Source organism: Medicago sativa, chromosome 1 (genome assembly GCF_051527215.1).
Source record: "Medicago sativa cultivar Bolivia chromosome 1, Bolivia_mono, whole genome shotgun sequence".
NCBI classification, from domain to species: Eukaryota; Viridiplantae; Streptophyta; class Magnoliopsida; order Fabales; family Fabaceae; genus Medicago; species Medicago sativa.
The window spans coordinates 87,549,815-87,573,893 of NC_140749.1; the positions used below are offsets into that span (position 1 = coordinate 87,549,815).

The 24,079-nt window shown below is 39.8% G+C and overlaps 1 protein-coding gene and 1 pseudogene across 1 annotated transcript; one reads left to right on the plus strand and one right to left on the minus strand.

The window, feature by feature from the left end:
- Nucleotides 1–24,079, plus strand: part of LOC146958700 (uncharacterized) — a 33,656-nt pseudogene that overhangs the window by 8,419 nt on the left and 1,158 nt on the right.
- LOC146958701 (uncharacterized) lies at nt 7,382–9,322 on the minus strand. Its single transcript, XM_085741423.1, has 3 exons — nt 9,045–9,322; nt 8,688–8,906; nt 7,382–7,438 (listed from the first exon to the last, which is right to left on the minus strand). The coding sequence occupies exons 1-3, from the start codon at nt 9,186–9,188 to the stop codon at nt 7,382–7,384; spliced, it is 420 nt and encodes a 139-aa protein (XP_085597549.1). The 5' UTR covers nt 9,189–9,322.

A 24,079-nucleotide genomic window follows, 5' to 3' on the forward strand; every position in this document is an offset into this window, starting at 1 on the left:
GCCACTTGATCAATACCACAACATGTAAGTAGGTGCAAACTGTTCTTTGGATCGAACTTGCCGTTTGACTGATAACAAAACATAAGCAAAGGGTACAAACTGTTCTTTGGATCGAACTTGCCGTTTGACCGGAAACATAGACATATAAGCAGGTACAAGTGGTTCTTTTTGGATTGAACCTTGCACTTGACCAGTAATCAAGATACAAATTGAAAGTCTGGTTTAACAAGATACCAATTGAGGGTAACTTGTCATTGACTTGATTTGAAAGTAGACATGACCATTTTTGTTGGCCCAAGAGTAAATTGACATTGATTTGAGTTGAAAATTGACATCGACATTGACATTGACAGTAGATATTGACATTGACATTGAAATTGACATTGACATTGACATTTGAAATTGACATTGACATTGACATTGACATTGACATTGACATTGGCATTGGACATTTGACATTGACATTGACATTGGATATTTGACATTGACATTTGACATTGACATTTGACATTGACATTGGATATTGACATTGACATTTGACATTGACATTGGATATTGACATTGACATTGACATTGGGATATTGACATTGACATTGACATTGGATATTGATATTGACATTTGACATTGAAAGTTGACATTGACATTGGAATTGACATTGACATTGACATTGACATTGACATTGGAAATTGACATTGATATTGACATTGACATTGATATTGCCATTGACATTGAGATTGGAATTGAAATTGGAGATTGAAAATTGCTTCGAATTGACATTTGACATTGAAATTGACAGTTGGAATTGAAATTGGAATTGAGTTTGACATTTGGAATTGAAATTGAAATTGGCATTGAATTTGACAGTTGACAGTTGGATATGCAACATGTATGTATGGTATAGCAACATTATTGGATGTATGAGCACATAAAATGCATGATTATGCATGTATGAATGCTTGAAATGCATGATTGGCTTGTAATTTGACAGAGAAAGTTTCGCAGAGATAGACAAAACATTGGAAGATTGGGCACGTAGTGGCTCGTGCTGCAACATATTCACAGGGGAAAACCTCTTTGGGAGAGATCGTCGTTGAGAGACGTATCAAAACCATGGTTGAGGGCAATAAAACTTGTAAAGGAGGGATCCTTGGAAAGATCTTGGATACAGGTCGCCGTTGCTAGGCGTGTCAGTGCTGGGTAAACTTTGGATGTTCGCATCTGTGGTCAATGCTTTTTCAATATTCTTTCTTTTCATATTTTCAATCCCGCTTTTGCCCGAACCGCCCTTTCGGGTTTTCGATTCACCGGGGAATAAATTCTTTTCATTGCCCCATTTTTGCCTGAATTGCCTTCATAGGTTGTCAATCAGCGGGGTGCTCATTTTTGCCTAAGCCGCCCTTTCGGGTTTTCAACTTAGCGAGCTTTTTATTTTCATTTTCATTTTTCTTTTCATTCTGTTTTCCATTCTTGCCATTGACCACGGATCATCCTGGGGAGTAGCCTGCTTGTAACATGTATTGAAAGAGATATTGATATTCATTCATTCATGCATGTTTCATTGAAATGTACCCTGTTGCTCAAGTTTGCTTTCAAAATAGACAGAAAAAATGTTTTAATTTTCACAAGATGTTTGTTTCAGACATTGACATTATCAAATGGAAAGAAAATGTTTTGTATAAAGCATTGAAAGTAGAAAGAAAAAGAAAATAGAGTTTCAAACAATAGCACATGCTCAAATTGATGTAGAGGAGTGAAAGTCAGCCAAAGGCATGACTTCACGGATTTACAAAGCTTGGAAAATGGTAATTTTATTGGTTGGTGATACATTGAACACGGTGACCGCTACATTTCATAGAAACTTTGAATTCACAAGTACAGAAACCTCTGATGAAGACGATCATTGACAGTTGCAGATGCCCCAAGGGGTGATGGTGATTTGCCAGATATAGTTACTTGTCTTTTATCAACCTCATTTTTGCATGAACCGCCCTTTCGGGTTTTCGGCTCATCGAGGCGCTCATTCTTGCCTGAGTTGCGTACAATCTCAGCGAGCTCTTTCATATTCATTTTTTTTGTCCCTAACTTTTGCCTGGATCGCCCTTTCGGGTTTTCGATCCACCGGGAAGCGCATTTTTGCCTAGGCCGCCCTTTCGGGTTTTCGACCTACCACGCTGTTCTTTTCTTTCTAGACAAAGTATTTCTTGACTATATCGGCATTGACAGGATTTGGGAGTTCAACACCATCCATGTGTGTAAGAATCAGAGCACCACCAGAGAAAGCCTTCTTGACAACATAAGGACCTTCATAGTTAGGTGTCCACTTGCCCCTTGGGTCAGGCTGTTGACTTACCCTTCTTTTCAATACAAGTTCGCCTTCCTTGAATTCTCGAGGTCGGACTTTTTTGTCAAAAGCATTCTTCATCCGCACTTGATACAACTGTCCATGAGTCATGGCATCCATACGTTTCTCTTCAATCAGATTCAATTGATCATACCGACTTTGACACCATTCAGCCTCAGTTAACTTTGCTTCCATGATTACTCGAAGAGATGGAATCTCCACTTCCAGAGGCAGAACTGCTTCCATACCATATACCAGAGAGAAAGGAGTTGCCCCGGTTGAACTGCGCACTGTAGTACGGTAACCATGCAAGGCAAACGGTAGCATTTCATGCCAGTCTTTGTAAGTAGTGACCATCTTCTGAATAATCTTCTTGATGTTCTTGTTAGCGGCCTCAACTGCACCATTCATCTGAGGTCTATAAGGAGAAGAGTTGTGATGTTCAATCTTGAATTCTTCGCATAAAGCTTGCATCATACTATTGTTCAGATTGGAACCATTGTCAGTGATGATCTTGTTGGGAACACCATATCGACAGATGATGTTATTCTTGATAAACTTGACAACCACTTGCTTGGTCACATTGGCATAGGAGGCAGCTTCAACCCACTTGGTGAAGTAATCAATTGCCACTAGAATGAAACGATGTCCATTGGAAGCCTTAGGTTCAATTCTTCCGATCATGTCAATGCCCCACATAGAGAAAGGCCATGGGGAAGACATAACATTGAGAGCATGTGGAGGCACATGAATCTTGTCAGCATAAATTTGACATTTGTGGCATCTCTTAGCATGTTTGTGGCAGTCACGCTCCATAGTTATCCAATAATAGCCGGCTCTTAACAGTTTTCTTGAAATGGCGTGACCCGAAGCATGGGTCCCAAAGGTACCGTCATGTACATCATGCATCAATTTCTCAGCTTCTTGTTTGTCAACACATCTCAACAAGACCATGTCATAGTTCCTCTTGTATAGGATTTCTCCGTCCAGAAGGAATCTGCTAGCCCATCTTCTCAAAGTCTTTTTATCCCTGTTGGAAGCACCAGGTGGATATTCATGATTCTGCAAGAATTGCTTGATGTTGTAATACCAAGGCTTTTCATCATTCACATCTTCCTTAGCTTGACCTGGCATATTTTCAATAGTAAACACATGAGCGGGTCTATCAAGACGCTGCACTTTGATTACAGGCACATCATTCCAGTGATTGACACGAAACATGGAAGATAACGTAGCAAGAGCGTCAGCCATCTGATTTTCATCCCGGGGGATATGGTGCAGCTCAACCTTTGTAAAGTATGTCAACAGACGTCTTGCATAGTCACGGTATGGGATCAGCTTCTCATGATGAGTCTCCCATTCACCCTTTATCTGATTAATAACAAGTGCAGAATCTCCATAGATGTCAAGGTGCTTAATCCTCAGGTCAAGGGCTTCTTCGATGCCCAAGATGCATGCTTCATATTCAGCTATGTTGTTTGTGCATTCAAAAGTTATTCGAGCGGTGAAAGGAATGTGATGCCCCTGCGGAGTTACAATGATGGCTCCAATTCCTTTACCATAAGCATTAACAGCACCATCAAACACCAATCCCCATTTGCTATTGGGATCCGGCCCTTTATTGATCAGTGGTTCTTCACAGTCTTTCGCTTTCAGATACATGATCTCTTCATCAGGGAAATCAAACTTAATCGGCTGGTAATCATCAAGAGGTTGACAAGCAAGATGCTCAGCAAGGATGCTTCCTTTGATTGCTTTCTGAGCTTTGTACACAATATCATATTCAGACAACAACATTTGCCAACGTGCGATCTTTCCAGTAACAGCAGGTTTCTCAAAGATGTACTTGATTGGATCCATTCGGGATATCAACCAAGTTGTGTGATTCACCATGTAATGACGCAGGCGTTTGGCAGCCCAAGCTAAAGCACAACAAGTCTTTTCAAGCATTGTGTACCGAGTCTCACAGTCAGTGAACTTCTTGCTCAGATAGTATATAGCATGCTCTTTCTTACCAGTCTCATCTTGCTGACCGAGAACACAACCCACTGAATCATCTAACACTGACAAATACATGATCAAGGGCCTTCCTTCCACTGGCGGGACAAGGATAGGTGGTTCCAACAGGTATTCTTTAATGCTATCAAAAGCTTCCTGACATTCATCATTCCATACAACAGGCTGATTCTTTCTGAGCAATTTGAAAATTGGACCACAAGTAGTAGTCATGTGAGATATGAATCTTGAAATGTAATTCAGACGTCCGAGGAAACCTCTGACTTGCTTCTCAGTTTGAGGGGCCGGCATCTCTCTGATGGCTCGGACTTTGTCAGGATCAACTTCAATGCCTCTCTGGCTGACAATGAAGCCTAGCAACTTTCCAGATCTTACACCAAATGTACATTTTTTAGGATTCAACCGCAGCTTGTACTTTCTCAATCTTTCAAACATCTTTTTCAAATACACAACATGCTGCTCTTCATCACTTGACTTCACAATCATGTCATCAACATATACTTCAATCTCTTTGTGAATCATGTCATGAAACAGAGTGGTCATACCCCTTTGATAGGTAGCACCAGCATTTATCAAGCCGAACGGCATCATTTTATAACAGAATGTTCCCCACGGAGTGATGAAGGACGTCTTCTCTCTATCTTCAGGAGACATTCATATCTGATTATAACCAGAGAAACCATCCATAAAAGAGAACACTTTGGATTGAGCGGTACTGTCGACAAGCACATCAATATGAGGCAATGGGAAGTTATCCTTTGGACTGGCTTTGTTCAGATCTCTGTAATCAACACACATTCGAACTTTCCCATCTTTCTTTGGTACTGGCACAATGTTGGCAATCCACTCAGGGTATTCAGCCGTCATGAGGAAACCCGCATCAATTTGCTTTTGTACTTCAGCCTTGATCTTAAGAGCCATGTCTGGACGAGACCTTCTCAATTTCTGCTTGACGGGAGGACATTCAGGTCTTGTCGGAATCCGATGTTCCACAATCTTGGGATCTAGACCCGGCATATCTTCATAGGACCATGCAAAGACATCTGGATAATCATGGAGAAGCTGAGTGATCTTCTTTTTCACTTCTGGCTCAAGTGCAGCACCAATCTTGATCTCTCGCTTGTTCTCTTCAGTACCCAGGTTGATAAGCTCAATTTCTTCCTGGTGAGGCTGAATGGCTCTTCTTTCTTGCTCAAGCAGTCGAGTGATCTCATACGGTATCTCTTCATCATCTTCCTCATCTTTAGCTTCATATACAGGGAATTCAAAATTTGGATGAACCATAGGGTTACTGTGTTCAACGGGTTTATTATGGTTCAATCTGCATAATATGATTGGGATGATTTTAGAAAAAAAGTTTTATGCAGATTTTTGAAATTAATAAGAAAATAACAAATGTTTTGGTTTTTTCTGGCATTACCATTATTTCCAAGAAGAAGGCACTAAAAAGTAAAAAACAAAGAGTCGTGAGAAAGACGACAACTTTTTATTGGTTAACGGCAATGCCGAAACAAACACGCCCTTACAAAGATATCACTTTCGCCTTGGGCAGAGCGAAAGGATTGTTATTTTGAAAACAAAAGACATGAGCAACAAAACACATTACATGGAAGCATGCATGACTAAGGGAACATCAATGGCCTCCCAATTTCTCACAGTGCCTCCTGGTATGACAAATGTGGGCACATAACTACTTCCAGCAGCATCTTCAGTAATAGTATTGATGAACCCAGCACTGTAGAAGGTTCCCTTTGAAATAGCAGAGGTTGGGGAGAATCCAAGGCCCTCTTTACGCTTGATTTCCAGAATCTGAATCACTTTGCCCCAGCCAGCAGCTTGCCCTGCTTGGACAGCCTTCTGGGCATCCTTCAACGAAGCCATGCTAGCACCAGCCCTCCGGGGTTCTGCACCCTCAACAGTCAATCCTTGAAACGACGTCCCTTCAGCGGACCCTGCTTCAACACAAGAGAAAGATGATATTTGGCTAACTAGGTATGCTTCCTCACCATGCACAGTGACAATCTTACCATTCTTTATGAACTTGAGCTTCTGATGCAAAGTAGAGGTGACTGCTCCAGCGTCGTGGATCCAGGGTCTACCGAGAAGACAACTGTAGGAAGCATTGATGTCCATGACTTGGAAGGTAATCTGAAAGGTCTCAGGACCAATGGTAATTGGCAAGTCCACTTCCCCGAGAACATCTTTGCGGGATCCATCAAAAGCTTTAACCAGATAGCTGCTACCCCTCAGAGAAATTCCATGATGACTTAACTGCCTTAGTGTGGATTCAGGCATTACATTCAGAGACGATCCAGTGTCTACCAACACATTGGATATCATGTCAGATCCACAATGTACTGAGATATGTAGAGCCAAGTTGTGGTGTTTCCCTGCTTCGGGGAGTTCATCGTGACCAAATCCTAAGTTGTTGCAGGCGGTAATATTACTCACTATCCCATCAAACTGATCCACAGAGACTTCGTGGTCAACATAAGCTTGCTCTAGTATCTTCATCAACACCTTCCTGTGAGCTTCCGAGCTCATGAGCAGAGACAAGATGGATATCTTTGATGGGGTTTGCAGCAGTTGGTCAACAATCTTATAGTCACTCTTCTTGATAAGTCTCAGAATTTCGTCCAGATTAGATTCTTCAATAGATTGGCCTGATGGCCCGAGGTTTTTGTCAATAGGAGGAGCGACTGGTGGAGTTATTGTGGCAATGGGTGTCACCCCCTTCTTTTGAAACAAGGGTGGACGGACTTTTCCACTTCTCAGAGTTGTAACTTCACCGGCAACATTATCAACTGCAGCTGGAGATATCAGAGGCACCTCCACTCCGTTCTCAATCATGGTTGCACTGTATTTGTAAGGAATCGCTTTGGTAGAGGTATAAGATACCGGACCTGGTAACCTGATCACCAAAGGCTCAACATTTCTTGTCTGAGACGTACTTTCAACAGGAGAGTCATGGAACACTGGGATGATCACACATACATCACTAGCAATCAAGTGTTTGTTATCCATCAGTCCCTGGATATCATCTTGCACAACACGACAGCCCATAGGGTTCTGCAGACACCCTAAACAGGAAGCATGATCATGATTGAACAGAGAAGCCTGGCAGAGCTTGACATGTAACGGTACCAAGGGAGTAACGACATTGCGGACATCCAACATTGGATCCTCTTGAGGAACGGGGACCCCTTCAAAAGCCTCAATCATATTGACAGCAGCGTGGTTTGGAAGCGGGTTGTCAAGAACATGCGGAACACTATTCTCAAAAGTTAACCGTCCTTTTTCTATCAGGTCTTTCACAATATATTTCAGAGCAAGGCAACCCTCAACATCATGGCCCTGAGCCCCCTGATGGAATGCACATGTTAGGTCCTGTCGGAACTTGGGAGGCAATGGGTTAGGCGGAGGCTTGCCTGGTCTAGTGACACAGTGTCCCTTGGCCAGTAGAGTTGGGAGCAGCTCACCATACCACATTGGTATTGGTGGAAAGGAAGGTTTGGGTCGGGGACCCTGTGGTTGCTGCTGTTGCTGTTGAGCAGGAGGCTGTTGTTGCACTTGCTGAGGAATGGCATTGACGGGCATTGGTGGTTGACCCGGGGGCAGAGGATATTGCTGGTAGAACGGTGGGAAGAAAGGATGTTGAGAGTACTGCATGTATTGATAGGGCAAAGGTAGTTGCATGGCTGCTGCAGATGAGTTACCAGATACCATCCCTACGTCAGATTCTTTCCTCTTATGATGACCATTACCATATTTCTTCGGTGCACTGGATGAAGATTCACCCTTCTCAAGGACAATAATACCATCTCGGACAGCCTCCTCTAGACGAGTTCCCATTGTGACCATATCAGAGAAGTTGTTTGGGGCAGAGACTATCATTCTCTCCTTATATTCCTTCTTCAGAGTCTTCAGGAATGTCTGTGTCAACTCTTCCTCATCAAGTCGTGGAGAAACACGGGCAGCTGCCCCTCTCCACCTCTGAGCATATTCACGGAAGGTTTCATCTGATTTCTGAGATAAGGCCTTAAGAGAGTCCCTGTTTGGCCTCAGACGGGTGTTGAATTCATATTGTCCTTCAAAAGCAGCAGCGAGTTCCTCAAAAGTGTGGATGTTGTCTTTGCTCAAGCTAGTGTACCAATCTGCTGCATCGTCTGTCAAGCTACTCTGGAAACAATGGATCATCAGTGCATCATTGTCTGCGTAGTTAGCTATCTTTTGGACATACCGGATAACATGGTTGTGTGGGCAAGAAGTGCCATTGTATTTGTCAAATTCTGGCTCTTTGAATTTTTTAGGAACCTCGAATCGGGATACCAAGCATAGATCACGAGCTTTAGTAGGAGCACCATTGTTTCCTCGGCTAGCCTTGACCTCACGGAGTTCTCCAGCCAACTCCCTCAACTGTCTTTTCATAGCTTCTATTGCGGGATCTTGTCCACGAGGAGTGTCAACATCAATCACCTGTTGCACAGTGTGTACAATAGGGTCGGTAACAACGGTAGTCACCTGAGGCATAGCAGTGGACACAGGAATCTGTCCTTGACCAGCAAAGCCAGAGACACCAGCAGCAGTATTAGGAGAATAGAAAGGTGGGAGCCCATAAGGACGGCCATTGGGCATAACAAACCGAGCATCAGTAGCCACAGTAGATAGTGGGATAGAGGGAATCACCTCAGCAGTAACTGGAATAGAAGTGGCTGGTTGTTCCTGTGCAGCCATCATAGTGGACATAGCGTCATGAGCCTTGGCCAAGTCTTCTTTCATAGCAGCCAATTCGGCACGGAGCTGAGCATTTTCTTCTTCAAAGTTAGCCATAATCCTTCTCTTGTGAAATCTTGTCTGATGAATTCTATCTGGTTGGTAGACTTTGCGAACACGAGCCACTTTTCAGACTGCGGCGGACAAAACCAGGAGGCAATGAGCACGAGAGAAGTTTTTTGTGACCAATGGATGCATATGATGCATGAAGTGTGTTGATGCATATGCAAAAAGACTCTTTTTTATGTTATCGAAGGGTTTTTAGACAGATTAGAAACTTGTAAACATTACTAACAACAATGAACGGGAAACAAACAACCAACATATAGTTTTACAAGACAATTCTGACATAAACAAATGGAAATAACAACAGGAAATGGAAATCCTCAAGCATAGGAAGTGGAAGCATCATCCTCAGACTCAGACTCATAGTCGCAGTATCGTGCATAGAAGTCACGGGCACCCCTAGCCCTCTTGGAGTTTCTCATAAGCAATCTATCTTTCTCCTCAATCTCTCTCTTAGCCTTAGCTAACTCTTTCTTCAGTGTCAAGACCTCATGAGTCTGCTGCTCATCCTTTCCATCCAAAGTCATGATCAAGTTCTCAGCCTCATAGTATCGAGCTCTCCACTGATGCTTTTCCCGACTCTCCATAGCTAGATGCTCCTGATACATCTCCTGGGTAGGTGGGAGTAGAGGCAAAGGCATGGTAGGAACAGATGCAGACACATATCTCATAGAGGGGTAAGGCATACCTATCTCCTCAGCTTGGTTTATCACCCACTGTGTATAGGCCTCATGAGCAACACCGGACCTTACACCCATATGCTTCACCTCTTTCTTCCGAAGCTTAGACCAAGCTTCCATGAAATCCTCTTTTATGCCGGTGGGAGCATTGGAGTAGTGAAAGAAGTAGGGAGCCATAGCAAGATTGATGGGTTTATCCTTCATTGGAAAACCAAACTGTCGCAAAGCAAGCTCCGGGTTATAGTTGATTCCACCCCGGGTACCAAGAAGAGGTACATTAAGAAACTTTCCACCACCAAAGATGATTTCCTTAACCCTAGAAGCTGGAGTAAGCCAAACCACTTCATTGGGAGTGAGAGCCATAATCCTCTGTGAAATAGACCAATTCTCCGGGTTGACGTGGAAAGACTCCGGAAGGTGCGAAATAAACCACCTATAGAGGAGAGGCACACAACAATGAATGTATCCACGACCTTTGCCGAAACGATCGTGAATAGCATGGTATGTGTCAGCTAGCAAAGTGGGAACCGGATTCTTGGAGTGGAAGATCATAATAGCATTCATGTCCACGAAGTCATCAAGATTCGGAAAGAGAATAAGCCCATAGATGAGAAGTGCAAGAATAGCCTCAAGAGTGTCCTGACAAGTGGTATTGAGGTGAGCTTTCCCAAGAAGATACTCTGAAGTGAACCCTCGGATGCGAGCCTTAGTGACAAGATTCTTGGAGACATCGGTGGTCTTGAGATAGAGATCCTTAGCAATAACCAATGGAGGAGGAGGATTCTCAAGTCCCGAGAAAGGTACCCCCTTAGCAATAGATAGATCCATCAAGTGAGAATAAGCCTCTAGAGTAGGCACCAACTGAAAGTCTGGGAAAGTAAAACACCGATTCTTCGGATCATAGAATTGCACTAGAGTGTGCACAAGCTTCTCATCCACATTGGTATGAAGAATAGGAAGTAAAGCCCCGTAACGATGTCGGAAACCAGTCGGATCCTCAACCTTGAGTGCCAAATCTCTCAAACTAGCCAAATCCACTTCCTTGAACTTGTAGGACTTAGTCATCTTCATTCCTACAATGTTTACAAATTCAATTTGTCTAAGCCCTTCGATAACAATGCATGACAAAAGTTTATGCATGAATGCATGTATGCATGAATGCATGATTATGTTCAAGTTCGGAGAAAACATGGTGGGTTAAAGTTCAAAGTCGAGGAGTCACGGGTGGACACGGTGTCCGGTGAATCTAGGGCTTTAGGATATAGTAACCGGGTTCTAAAAAGGTTCCCAAGTTGCAACCTCTCCGACGTATATCATGGTGTCACGAGACAACACTCGCTCCATGATTATCCGTGGAAGGTCTAACTTGAGTGTAGTATCGCGTGACAACTAAAACTCGAGACAACACTCGGTTTAGCCTCCGCACTACATCCTAGAACAATGGCCATGGATGGGTTTGGTTTATCTACGGTTCATAGCGTCATAGAACAATTAGAAGTAAAGTGCCTAAACGCGACAACACGCGCCGACAACATCACCCCTAAAATGCCTCAGCTATGTGGGATTGATCGCATAATTCAAAACACGAGGCAACCCCCGGAATGAATTGTCGATTATATCCCTCCTAAATCCTAAGTTCACTCAGCCCGGGTGCAGGACTTTTGATATTCTCACCCCACACGTTTGCAAGAAATTAAACATTTATTCACATAGGAAAGCAAGTAAAAGAAACAAGTAAAAAATACAAGCGCAAGCGTGGAAATAAAGACTAGGCGTAACTCTCGAATCTCCCCAGTGAAGTCGCCAGCTGTTTTATCTTGGTTTTCGGGTGTCAAACATTGATTACGTTTGAACCTTTTAAACCGATGATATCTTATTTTTTCTTGGGAAGGGAAAAAGTAAGCAAAACCCTTGAGAATCGAGGTCCGGGAGTTGTTTTCGCTACGGGAAGGTGTTAGGCACCCATAACGACTATAGTATCCTATAGGAGCCGTCTTTAATTTCTACGCGCGCGCTTTATTTTTAAATGCTATTTTGAAAGTGTTTATTTAATCCTAAGAGTTTTCTAAGTGAAGAATTGGAGGGAGAAGAATGTGTTTGAATTTTTGTTTTAATTGAATTGAAGGAATTTTGTTCCCTGCCTACGTACCCGTTTAAGGGATCAAATCCACCGTAGTTCTCTCTCAAAAAATGTTTTTGTTTTTGTTGGTTGATTTTAAGTTTGAAAATGGATTTTGAAGAATGGAGATTGAGAGGCCTCAAGGGCATGAGGTTAGGAAATTGTGAGGTTGAGTTAGTCATTTGCAAAATGTGGTCCAAACATGATTATTTTCATTGAAATTTGATTAAGAAAATGAAAAGGAAAATTCAGTGGGATTTTGATCCCAAGGTTTATTTTGAAAATGGTTTGAGTGAAATTTGTTCATATTTTTTTGGAAAATTATTTCTTCTAAGTATAAAGCCTAGGCATTCATCTAAACATACAATCCTAAACATACATCTAAACATGCATATTCTAGCTATTTATCTAAAGTGAGGTGTGTGCATGTGTCGGTGCTTGTGTCGGTGTACATCATTAGAGTCCATTGTCCTTTACATCACACCCTAGATACATTCTATGGCCTCTTTGCCAAGAAATTAAAAGCATGAAAGTAAAATATTACAAGAATTCCTAAATCTTTACATTCTAATTTTTGCATGAAATTGAAACTTAAAGTGCAAGAAATTAAAGTGAAGAAAGAGATGGGAATGAAATGGGAATGCTTATGGATGAATGAAACATGAAATGAAAGTGTTAGTAGCACAAGATATAAAGCAAGTCAAAGGTATCATAACAAAAGTAATGAAAATTAACATAAAAAACAAGCAAAAACAATGTGAAATAGGCCCAAAATATCATCACCAATGCAAGGCTTGAGTATGACCTATAATCCTCACAATTCAACATACTTTCAAGGCATAAAAATCCAGGTTTTAAAATGAGGATCCAAGTGTCATCGTAAACTTTGCATTTTTATGTGAATTTAGACCTATTTGCACCATTTATTCACAAAACAAAACTTGCCAAGCAAGCAACCAATCATCACATGCACATGTCCAGTAAAAAACACATTCAAACAGTAGTAAAAACCTCATAAAATCATCCATCATGAACCACAAACATTTATCAAGGATTGGAATTGGAAACGAGCAAATTTTCATCAATTTTTAGCACAAAATATCACAAAATAGTAAGGAAATTAACCACATTATTTTTGTCAATTTTTAACATGCAACAATTATCACAATAATACCACAAAACTATCAAGAAACATGTATGAAATTTTTGGAATTTTTAGAGAATTTTTAAACACAAAAACACATAAAATTTCACAATTTTTTAACAAAAATAGCAACCAATTGACAAGAAAATACCACACATTTTTTAACTAAGATTCAACATATGAAAATATCACAAAAATATCAAGAAAGTGATTAAGAACACATAGGAATTTTTTTGGAATTTTTAAAGGATTTTTTAGGCTAAAAAGTGCAAGAAAATTACCAATTCTAACAAAAATAAGAAAAAAATGCTTCAAATACTTTTCTCAGGCTTTAACACAAAACAATGTCACAAAAATGTTAAGAAAAATATCAAGAATACGTAGAAAAATATTTAGAAATTTTTGTGAAGAAATTTGGGCAAGTAAGGGTGCAAATAGCAAAAAATAGCAAGAAACATGCAGGACAGGGGGGTGTGAACAGCAACAACACGCAGCAACAACAAAGAAACAGTTATGGGCCCAAAAAGATGCTGGATCGGGTAGATCCATGGATTATGGGTACTAAAGCGGGTCAAAAGCCATGGGTTAAGCATATAATATTGGAGGAAAGGGGTACACGTTTTTTTCTCTGAAACAAATGCTCCTTCTTCTTCCTATCTCACGCATACTCCCTCTCATTTTCTTTCTCAAATTCGCAGACACAAAAGCATGTTATCAAAGCCAGATTCAACCATGCATCAACATCAAATTTCATTCAAAAACGCAATCTCAAACATAGAAACAGCACAAGGTGAATTTGAGCAAAATCATAACACCGATCTGGATTTTTAAAGGTTGGTTTCAAGTGGCAATTTCATCACAAATCACAAATTGAAAGAGGATACAGGTGTAAATCGATGCAGGGAAAGAGAGGATGATGTTACCTTGTGAAGCAAACGGAGGGAAGGCTCCAGATGAAGAAACGGTGCAAAAGTTCCTTGTTCTTCTTCTTCTCGTGAATTCAGCTTTGATTCGTTCCAGTCTTCGCGTTTTCTTTCGTGTTTGTGATTCTGGCCTGGATTGTTGAATCACTGCTTCGTTCAAGAAGCTTCGAACTAGCAACTTCTTGATCCACGAAGAACAGTTCGGTTGTCTTCTTCTCACCGTTCGCCGGAACTCGCGAAAATCCAAGTGGTGTTCATTGTGATTGCGAATTGCTGCCGTATGAATTCGGTTTCTATGGAACAAGTTTGAATTGGAAGGAATGCAATTTTGAAAAGGAAATCGGAGAATGGATAATTGGGAGGGTTTTGATGGGGTTTGGAAGGAAATGATGGTGAATTTGGGGTAGTTATGGTGGTTAAGGTGGTTAAAGGTGGTGGAGGAAGGTTGTTAGAGTTTGTTAGGGTGGTTGAGGTGGTGGTTGTAGTTTGTTGTGGTAGTGGAAGTGGTGGAGGAAGTGTTGGTTATGGTGGTGGTGAGGGAGGTTACGTGAGAGAAGAGAAAGGAGAAAGAAATTGCTTTTTATTTTATTATTTTGTGATTTTTGTGAAAAAATGTAAAAAATGATTGGTGAATGAATGAATTGACCCTTTGACCAATTTATAGGCTAAGTCATTGACCTTGGACCAATAGGATAGAGACATGTGGCACTAGACTTGTAACAAACTCTTAAGGACCAATAGCATTTGGACACATGACACTTGGACTCTAACAAACTTAAAAGGGATTAAAATGTAAATAACAAAAGTGCGAGGACTAAAATGAAAATTAAAACTAAAATTGAATTGAAAAAGTAAAAATGAAAATTAACGTAAAGCGAGACGATTAAAAACAACAAAGCAGATTAAAATGAATCAGCAATTTTATGTGAAATGACCAAAATGCCCCTGGAGGCTTAAAACGACTAAAAATGACTCAGATGACATTTTAAAGTGGATTTTTAACAGGAAATTAAAGCAAGAACTTATACAAGACTCAGAGACAATTTTTTAGAATTTAAACAGGGCTTTGACACATGAAAAGACTAAAATGCCCCTAGGGGCAAAATTGACTCAAAATGACTTCAAATGCAATTTAAAAATGGATTTTGACATAGAATTGAAATGAAGACTTATTCAAACTATTTGAAAGGACTCAACCAAATTTTTAAAAGACTGAAAGAAATTTTAACACAGGAAATGACTAAAATGCCCCTAGGGGCTAAATTGACTAAAAAATGACCTAACTGATATTTTTTTTGAAATGAATTTTGACATGAGATTGAAACAAGGAAAGACTCAAACAATTTTCAAAGATTAAAATGAGTTGAATGCAGGAAATGACTAAAATACCCTTTTATGTAAATTTTGCAAACAATATTGAAATAAAATGCAGGGAAAGATGCAATTGATCAGAGACATATCAAATGATTTGAAATGCAAGAAAAGAAGAATTGAATAAGTATCTTTAGGTCCAAAATTAGGGTATAACAGGTACAACAGCAAAAATCAACTCTATTGGGTCTGAAAGCTTCTGAACAAGGACTTAGGGGCTTTGACTTCATGTGTAAAACATATGAAGATCAGCTCAGGTTCTTATGTCAGAAGCTACAAGAAAAGTGTAATGAAAAACCTTTAAGTAACCATGAAATTGCTCTTGAAGATTTTATTATATCTGGCATTGACAGAAGCAGAGTAGCTTCTATGATTTATAGCATTTACAAGAACAATGGCAGAGGAATTGGTTTTCCAGAAGTGAAACTTGATAAAACCAATCTAAAATCTTGTTGTGAATGCATCAATGAAGGACTGAAAACCTTCTTTGTACCAGAAGGGGCTGAGTTGGAAATTGGTGTTCAATCAGAACCTGAAGCTTCTAGTTCTAAGGCTAAGATTACTTCAAAGCAAAAGAACTCTAAGTCAAAGGCTATGATCAAATCTGATTCCAAGACTTCAAAGGTTAGGATCCTGAAAAGATCAGAACCTATTCCTCAGAGTCTGGTGAAACCAAAATCTGAGGCTCTGAAGTCTAAGTTTCAGAAGAAGACAGTTACTGCTTCTGAAGTACCAAAACCTAAGGTGATGGTTAATCAGAAGCAACCCAACTCACAGCACAAGGTACAAGAAGTGAAGAGTAAAGCCTTAAGTACTAACCTTCCAGGACCCATAGGACAATGGGTACCTAAATCTAAAAATGTCAATGATGCAGGTATGTCTAAGAGCAGTGTCAAAGCAAAGATCATGGTACCTAGACAGCGGTTGCTCAAGACACATGACAGGAGACAAGTCCATGTTCCTCAGCCTAACAATGAAAGAGGGAGGAAATGTGAAGTTTGGAGGCAACCAGTCAGGCAAGATCATAGGTACAGGAACTATTGGTAATTCCTCTACCTCAATTAATAATGTATGGTTGGTAGATGGTCTTGAACATAACCTTTTGAGCATTAGTCAATTTTGTGATAATGGTTATGATGTGCTTTTTGAAAAACCCAACTGTACAGTAATCAACAAGGAAGACAAATCCATTGTGTTCAAGGGAAAGAGAGTTGACAATGTCTATAAAATTAATTTTTCTGAACTGGCTGATCAGAAGGTGATTTGCCTACTATCAGTGAATGATAAGAAATGGATGTGGCACAGAAGGTTGGGACATGCTAACTGGAGGTTAATCTCTAAGCTTAGTAAGTTACAACTTGTGAAAGGGCTACCAGACATTGACTATCATTCAGATGCACTCTGTGGTGCATGTCAGAGAGGGAAAATTGTGAAATCATCTTTTAAAACCAAAGACATTGTTTCAACCTCAAGACCTTTAGAATTACTCCATATTGATTTATTTGGACCAGTGAGTACTGCATCCTTATATGGAAGTAAATATGGATTAGTCATTGTTGATGATTACAGCAGATGGACTTGGGTGAAATTCCTGAAAAGTAAGGATTATGCATATGAGGTATTCAGTAACTTCTGCACACAAATTCAAACTAAAAAAGAGTCAAAGATTTTGAAAATCAGAAGTGATCATGGTGGAGAATTTGAAAATGAGCCATTTGAAGCTTTTTGTGAAAAACATGGAATCATCCATGAATTCTCTTCTCCTAGAACTCCACAACAAAATGGGGTTGTAGAGAGAAAGAATAGAACTTTACAAGAAATGGCCAGAACCATGATCCATGAAAACAATTTGGCTAAACATTTTTGGGCAGAAGCAGTGAATACAGCATGTTATGTTCAAAACAGGATTTATATTAGACCTATTTTGGAGAAAACAACATATGAACTCTTTAAAGGAAGAAAACCCAATATCTCTTACTTTCATCAATTTGGATGTACATGTTACATTCTGAACAACAAGCTCTACCTAAAGAAATTTGATGCCAAGGCCCAAAGAGGAATCTTTTTAGGTTACTCTGAAAGGTCAAAGGCATACAGAGTGTATAATTCAGAAACACTCTGTGTTGAAGAATCTATGCACGTTAAATTTGATGACAAGGAGCTTTGTGGAGATACAGGTTCCAGAAGTTACTCCAGAACCTGATCAGATAGCTTAATCTGAAGATAGTCCAGAAGCTGAACCCACATCAGAAGCGCAAGATGAAACTGCTTCTGATGAAGCACAAGATGGCTCACATCAAGCAGATCCTCCCAGAAACACATTCAAACACAAGTCTTCACATCCTGAGGAGCTAATCATTGGAAACAAAGATAGTCCAAGAAGAACAAGATCACATTTCAGACAAATAGAGTCAATGATTGGACTAATCTCAATGATTGAACCTACAACAGTTGATGAAGCACTTTCAGATGATGGATGGATCCTAGCTATGCAAGAAGAGTTGAATCAATTTCAAAGAAATGATGTGTGGGATCTGGTACCCAAACCTCAGCACAAGAACATTATTGGAACAAAATGGGTATTCAGAAACAAGCTGAATGAGCAAGGTGAAGTAACAAGAAACAAAGCCAGGCTTGTTGCACAAGGGTATAGTCAACAAGAAGACATTGATTACACTGAAACGTTTGCTCCAGTTGCAAGATTGGAAGCAATCAGGTTACTTCTTTCCTATGCAGTTAATCATGGCATAATATTATATCAAATGGATGTCAAGAGTGCATTTCTAAATGGTGTCATAGAAGAAGAAGTGTATCTCAAGCAACCTCCTGGATTTGAGGATATTAAATATCCTGACCATGTTTTTAAACTGAAGAAATCACTATATGGCTTGAAACAAGCTCCCAGAGCTTGGTATGATAGACTAAGTAATTTCTTTATCAAGAATGATTTTAAAAGAGGACAGGTTGATACAACACTCTTCAGAAGGACCCTTGGGAAAGATATTCTTGTTGTGCAAATATATGTTGATGATATAATATTTGGTTCTACTAATGCATCTCTTTGCAAGGAATTTTCTGAGTTAATGCAGGATGAATTTGAAATGAGCATGATGGGAGAGCTGAAGTTCTTCCTGGGCATTCAAATTAATCAATGCAAAGATGGAGTCTATGTTCATCAATCTAAGTATACAAAGGAGCTTCTGAAGAAGTTCAAGCTTGAAGATTGTAAAGTGATGAACACTCCAATGCACCCTACGTGCACCTTCAGCAAAGAAGTTGAAGGAGCTAAAGTTGACCAGAAGCTGTATAGAGGTATGATTGGTTCTTTGTTATACCTCACTGCATCTAGGCCAGATATTTTATTCAGTGTATGCTTGTGTGCAAGATTCCAATCAGATCCTAGAGAATCTCATATGACTGCTGTCAAGAGAATCTTCAGGTATTTGAAAGGAACAACTAATCTTGGACTCCTTTATAAGAAATCCTTAGATTATAAGCTAATTGGATTCTGTGATGCTGATTATGCTGGTGATAGGATTGAAAGAAAGTCAACCAGTGGCAATTGTCAATTTCTGGGTGATAATCTTATATCCTGGGCTAGCAAAAGACAAACAACTATTGCTATGTCTACAGCAGAAGCAGAATACATTTCAGCTGCAAGTTGTTGTACACAACTACTTTGGATGAAACATCAGTTGGAAGACTATCAGATAACTGCTAACAGTATTCCCATTTATTGTGATAATACTGCTGCTATTTGTTTGTCTAAAAATCCAATTTTGCATTCAAGAGCTAAGCACATTGAAATCAAACACCATTTTATCAGAGATTATGTTCAAAAAGGAATTTTAGATATACAGTTCATTGATACTGAAAATCAATGGGCTGACATATTTACTAAGCCTTTAACTGTTGAAAGATTTGATTTTATAAAGAAAAATTTGAACATGCACTTTGTATCTGATTAAATGCTTGCTTGCTCCTGAATAGGATTTTAGGTTCTGAAGTTAGTTCAGAAGCAGTAGTCCATCAGAAGCTCTTTATTGAGGTTCTGAGGAAAACTCGCTTCTGATAATGATGACGTCAGCATCTGAAGTCCAGAAGCTGGATTTGTTGCTTCTGAATAGTTGAATTAGTGGAAACGTTGGGAGTTACTTTTTAAAAGTAACTTCTGGCCCACTAACTTGGTAGTTACTCTGTGAACTTCTGACGTGGCATGTATGTGTTGGTGTATAACTAAAAGGGCAATGATGATTTAATAGCTTTGAAAGTACTTTTCACGCGCCCCCCAATTTTGTCATTAATGTTCTGTTTGTTTGTCTCTTTTGAATTGCAATCGTTTTACTTTTAACACTTTGTCAATTCACACACTTCTCACTCACAACAAACATATTTGCTTTCAAACCTCTTGCGAAGTAAGCGCATTCTCTCAACCCTAGAACCCTAAAATCTTCATCTTCTTCAAATCTTCTTCAATCATCAAATGGCATCATCAAGTTCGCAACGAGAAGGTTCAGTATCTACTTCACGAATGGTCCCTGAATATGACTACAGAGGAAGAAGCATGAAATTGGAAGAATGGGATTTACAAGTTCAGATAGAGAATCCAGTGGATTTTGATTCTCTGGCTTTTCATAAGTGTTGGATCAGAAGCTACTATGAAGAGCAAGGACTCATGCATTACTTCAAAATGTTGAATGGACCAACATATGAAGCTCTGGTTAGACACTTCTGGGTAAGAGCAAAATTTTACAATAGAGCGGCATCCCTAGCTGAGGAAAGTCAGATGGTGTTAATGTATCCTGAATTAGAAGGGAAGACAAGAGAAGAAATGGGTCTTGCGCCGTTTGTTGAAGATGAAATCAGATCAAGTATCTGCGGTATTCCAATAAGAATTACTCAATGGCAGATAGAAGTTGTTCTTAAGGTTGAAGCGTCTGGATATTACTCTGGAATTGATCTTTCAAGTGCTGCTGAAAAACGCATTTGGAGAAAACAAGCTAACCTGGTTATATACAATTCCGAGAGGGAGAAGAAATATGCTGAATTAAACATGGAAACTAAGATGTTTCTGAAGATTCAGAATGAGGACTTGTTTCCATGTGGTGATAATGAGAAACCAAATTTGGCTCAGAAGGTCTTTCTCCAGCACCTCATCAAGAAGGAAAAGGTGAACGTGCCCAAATACATGTTCAAGTACTTGGTAGAGTGTCTGAAACAGAGTCAGCTGCAGGATAAACCAAGCCCTGGGTTCCTTATGGAAGACTCTTATCAGAGATATTCTATCAAGGAGGTGTCTTGGACAATTTAAGCAGAGCTCAAGGCTACACAGATCAGATGCTGGATACAAAGACTGGAGCATTCATAAATGCTCAAACTCTCAAGAATATGAAGCTGATCAGCAAGGTCACCAAACTTAGAACTGATCTAAGTGAATCTCATGTCTTGTCTGATCTTATGAGGGATTTTCCACCCATCTGCAAACAGGATCCTATTGAAGTACAGATGAGGTACATCAAGGAACATTATGTGGCAACCAAAGAAGTCATCAGGTTGGATGAGGTACCTGAGGAAATGTATGGTGGTACTGTGCCTCTGGCAAAAGGCAGAAGAGCTAAAAGGAAAATGACCAAAGAAGAGTATCTGAAGGTTGAAGAATCTGCTAAGAAGGCAAGACCTGCTTCTGACAAGCTTAAGATTGGTGGTTCTACAATGCCATCAATTGAAGAGGTAGCTGAAGACAACAACTCTTGTGTAGTCCTAAGTTCTGGTATTGCTCCTGTACAACTAGCCATACCAAAGAGGAAGAGGAAGCCAGCCTTGAGGAGGACCAAGGATTTTCCTCATATCACCATGACAGCTCAAGCTGCTTCTGATTTGGAGTTAAAGGACTTACAAGGGAAGAAGGCAGAAGCTGAAAAAGTCTTGGAAATTGCTGCTGAGCTACAAGAGTCTGTAGTTTCAGAAGCCAAGCAACTGATGCTGATGACCAGTGAGTCTGCTCAAGAGGATTCTGATCCTGAACCAGAAAAGGTAATTAATATATCATCAGATTCCGCATCCTCATCATTATCAGATTCTGATGATTCTGATGATGATATATCCTTAGCTCAGCTTTTTCAAAAACCAGTAAAAAGCCAGTCAACATCAACCAAAACCAACAAAAAGCCCTCTCAGTCAACTACTTATGAACCAGTTGGTCACATAATTAATGAGAAGTTGGCTGAAATGGCTGAGCAGAGAGAAAGAGTCATTGATACTATCTTTCGCCTTAACCCTCAACCCCTTAACATTCAACCGCTCAACATGATTCCTCCAGAGAATGTTGAATCTACCTCAGAAAAAGCCTCTGAAACAACTCCAGAAGCAGATGCTTCTGAAAATGCTGTTTCAGAAAACCCCCATCATCAAACACCTGAACCACACAAACCCACATCACCCCCATAACCACAACCACCAGTAGCAACCATTGACCCTCAACTCAACAATCAAACATCAACTTTACCTCAACAACCACCAACTGAAACTGAAACTGACCTTCAACTTAATCAACAACCAGAACTTTCACCAAAACCAACTCCCATGGATATTGACAATTCTCAAGTCAATGTCCAAGACCTAACCTCTACCGCACACATTGCTTCTGACCAGCCATCAACCTCAACCCCAACTCAACACATCACCATTCCAGTTTCTAGCCCTGTTCAAGACCTTGAACTTAGTGATTCTGATCCTGAAATTCTTGAACAACCACCCCCAAACACCCTGGAATCTGGATATATTAATGCTGAGCTACTCACTATTTTCTCTCAAATGCATAATCTGGTGGATCAAAGGAGGACAATTGATCTCACCAACGGATATGAAGACTCCTGGGTATCACTTCAGAATCGAGCTGCTGAGTTTATTGAAGATATAAAGGCTAAATGCATCAGAAGCAAGGACGCTTCTGTCAGGAAGTTAATGGAGCATCTGAAGAAAAGTCTCAGAGTCAGAAGTCCTACACTGCTCCTGGCAAACAAGCCATTCTTCTCAGAAATGGACTACTTGACCAGAGACGCAAGGATGTTTAAGCTTCTAAGGCAACAGATGGCAAAGCAGCAGCAAGAGGCTAGAGAAAGGGAACAGGCTCTTCTCCAGAGGCAACAATTTCTTGAAGAACAGTTGCAGAAGAAAATTGAAGAAATGGAGAAGATGAAGAAACAACAACAAACCAACCCTTAGTTGCACACCTTAGTGTTTTCTTTTGTTTGTTGTTTGTTTTAAGTTCTTAGTCTTTGCTTCTGAAATTGTCTTGTGTTATTTTTCAATGCTTCTGAATGCTTAATGGTTCTGATTGCTTAACTGATTCTGATTCTGATTGCCTGGATAGTCTAGTTATTTACTTATTATACTCTCTTCATGTTTGAGTTTTTCTCACATCTTTTTGTCTCTTATGCTTATTTTCTTTTATTTCAATTTTTTTTGATAATGACAAAAGAGGGAGTATATGTGACAAGTATTTAAAGGCTCTGAGCCTCATTAATGGTATTTGAAATTTTTTGAAAAACTTCTATCATTTTTTTTACCTCATTGGTATAAGCTATGAACGAAAGAAGGAGTATCAAAATTCAAGTAAAATTAATTGAACCATTCTTCTTATCTATAAGTTAATTCTTTCAATGATATTTTTTTTAAGCTCTGATAATTTTATTGTGCGAAAAATGAATTTAATTAACCTGGATAAAACTTAGGGGGAGCTTACAAACCTCACCTTAAAGACTATCAGACTCAGGGGGAGTTTGAGCTTACAAACCTCAGATTCTGAGCTTACAAACCTCAGAACCCCAAAGTCAACTTGTTAATTAGATTAACAACAATTGATCAATTTTTAAATACTTTTGTTTGTCATCATCAAAAAGGGGGAGATTGTTGGAACAAAATGTGTTTAACAATGAACCTTAAAGAGTTTTGATGATAACAAGGTATTAAAAATTGTAAATTGGACTAGCTAATATTTGTTCAAGTGTACAAGACCATAATTAAAAAGTTACATCATCATTGGTTCTGAATGAGCAAATAAAGAGCAAAGGAAACAACAAAATTTGAAGCTTGGACGCTCCTGAAGGCAACTTGCTACTGAAGAGAAAAAGCGCTCTTGAAGTTAAAGTCGCTTCTGAAGTAAGAATAGTGCTCCTGAAGACAAGAGGTCCAGAAGTCATATCATCAGAAGTTGTATCATCAGAAGCTGCATCATCAGAAGACGCATCATCAGAAGCTGCCTCATCAGAAGCCATTTCACCAGAAGCTGAATATCAACTGGATTTGCAAAGATTCAAGAATTGAAGAATTATCACTGCAAAAGCTGTCTATTGGATTCGAAAACACAACAAAGAATTAGTGGAATTTTGCAACTATCATTTCAAAGGTGTTTGAAGGCATGTGCTTGCAATTTGGACGAAAGCGTTGACATTTGTACGAATTGTACAACCACGTTCTCCACTACTCTGTTTTGTGTCCACGCTACAAGACAAGAAAACAGCTCCAGAATACGGCTTCGCCTGCATAGATGTTCCTTTGCATAAGGAATGGATTTCAAATTAGTTCTTCATAGGACAACAACCAAATCAGGCAAAAGATCAAAGGTGAAAGATCAAGCTTCAACA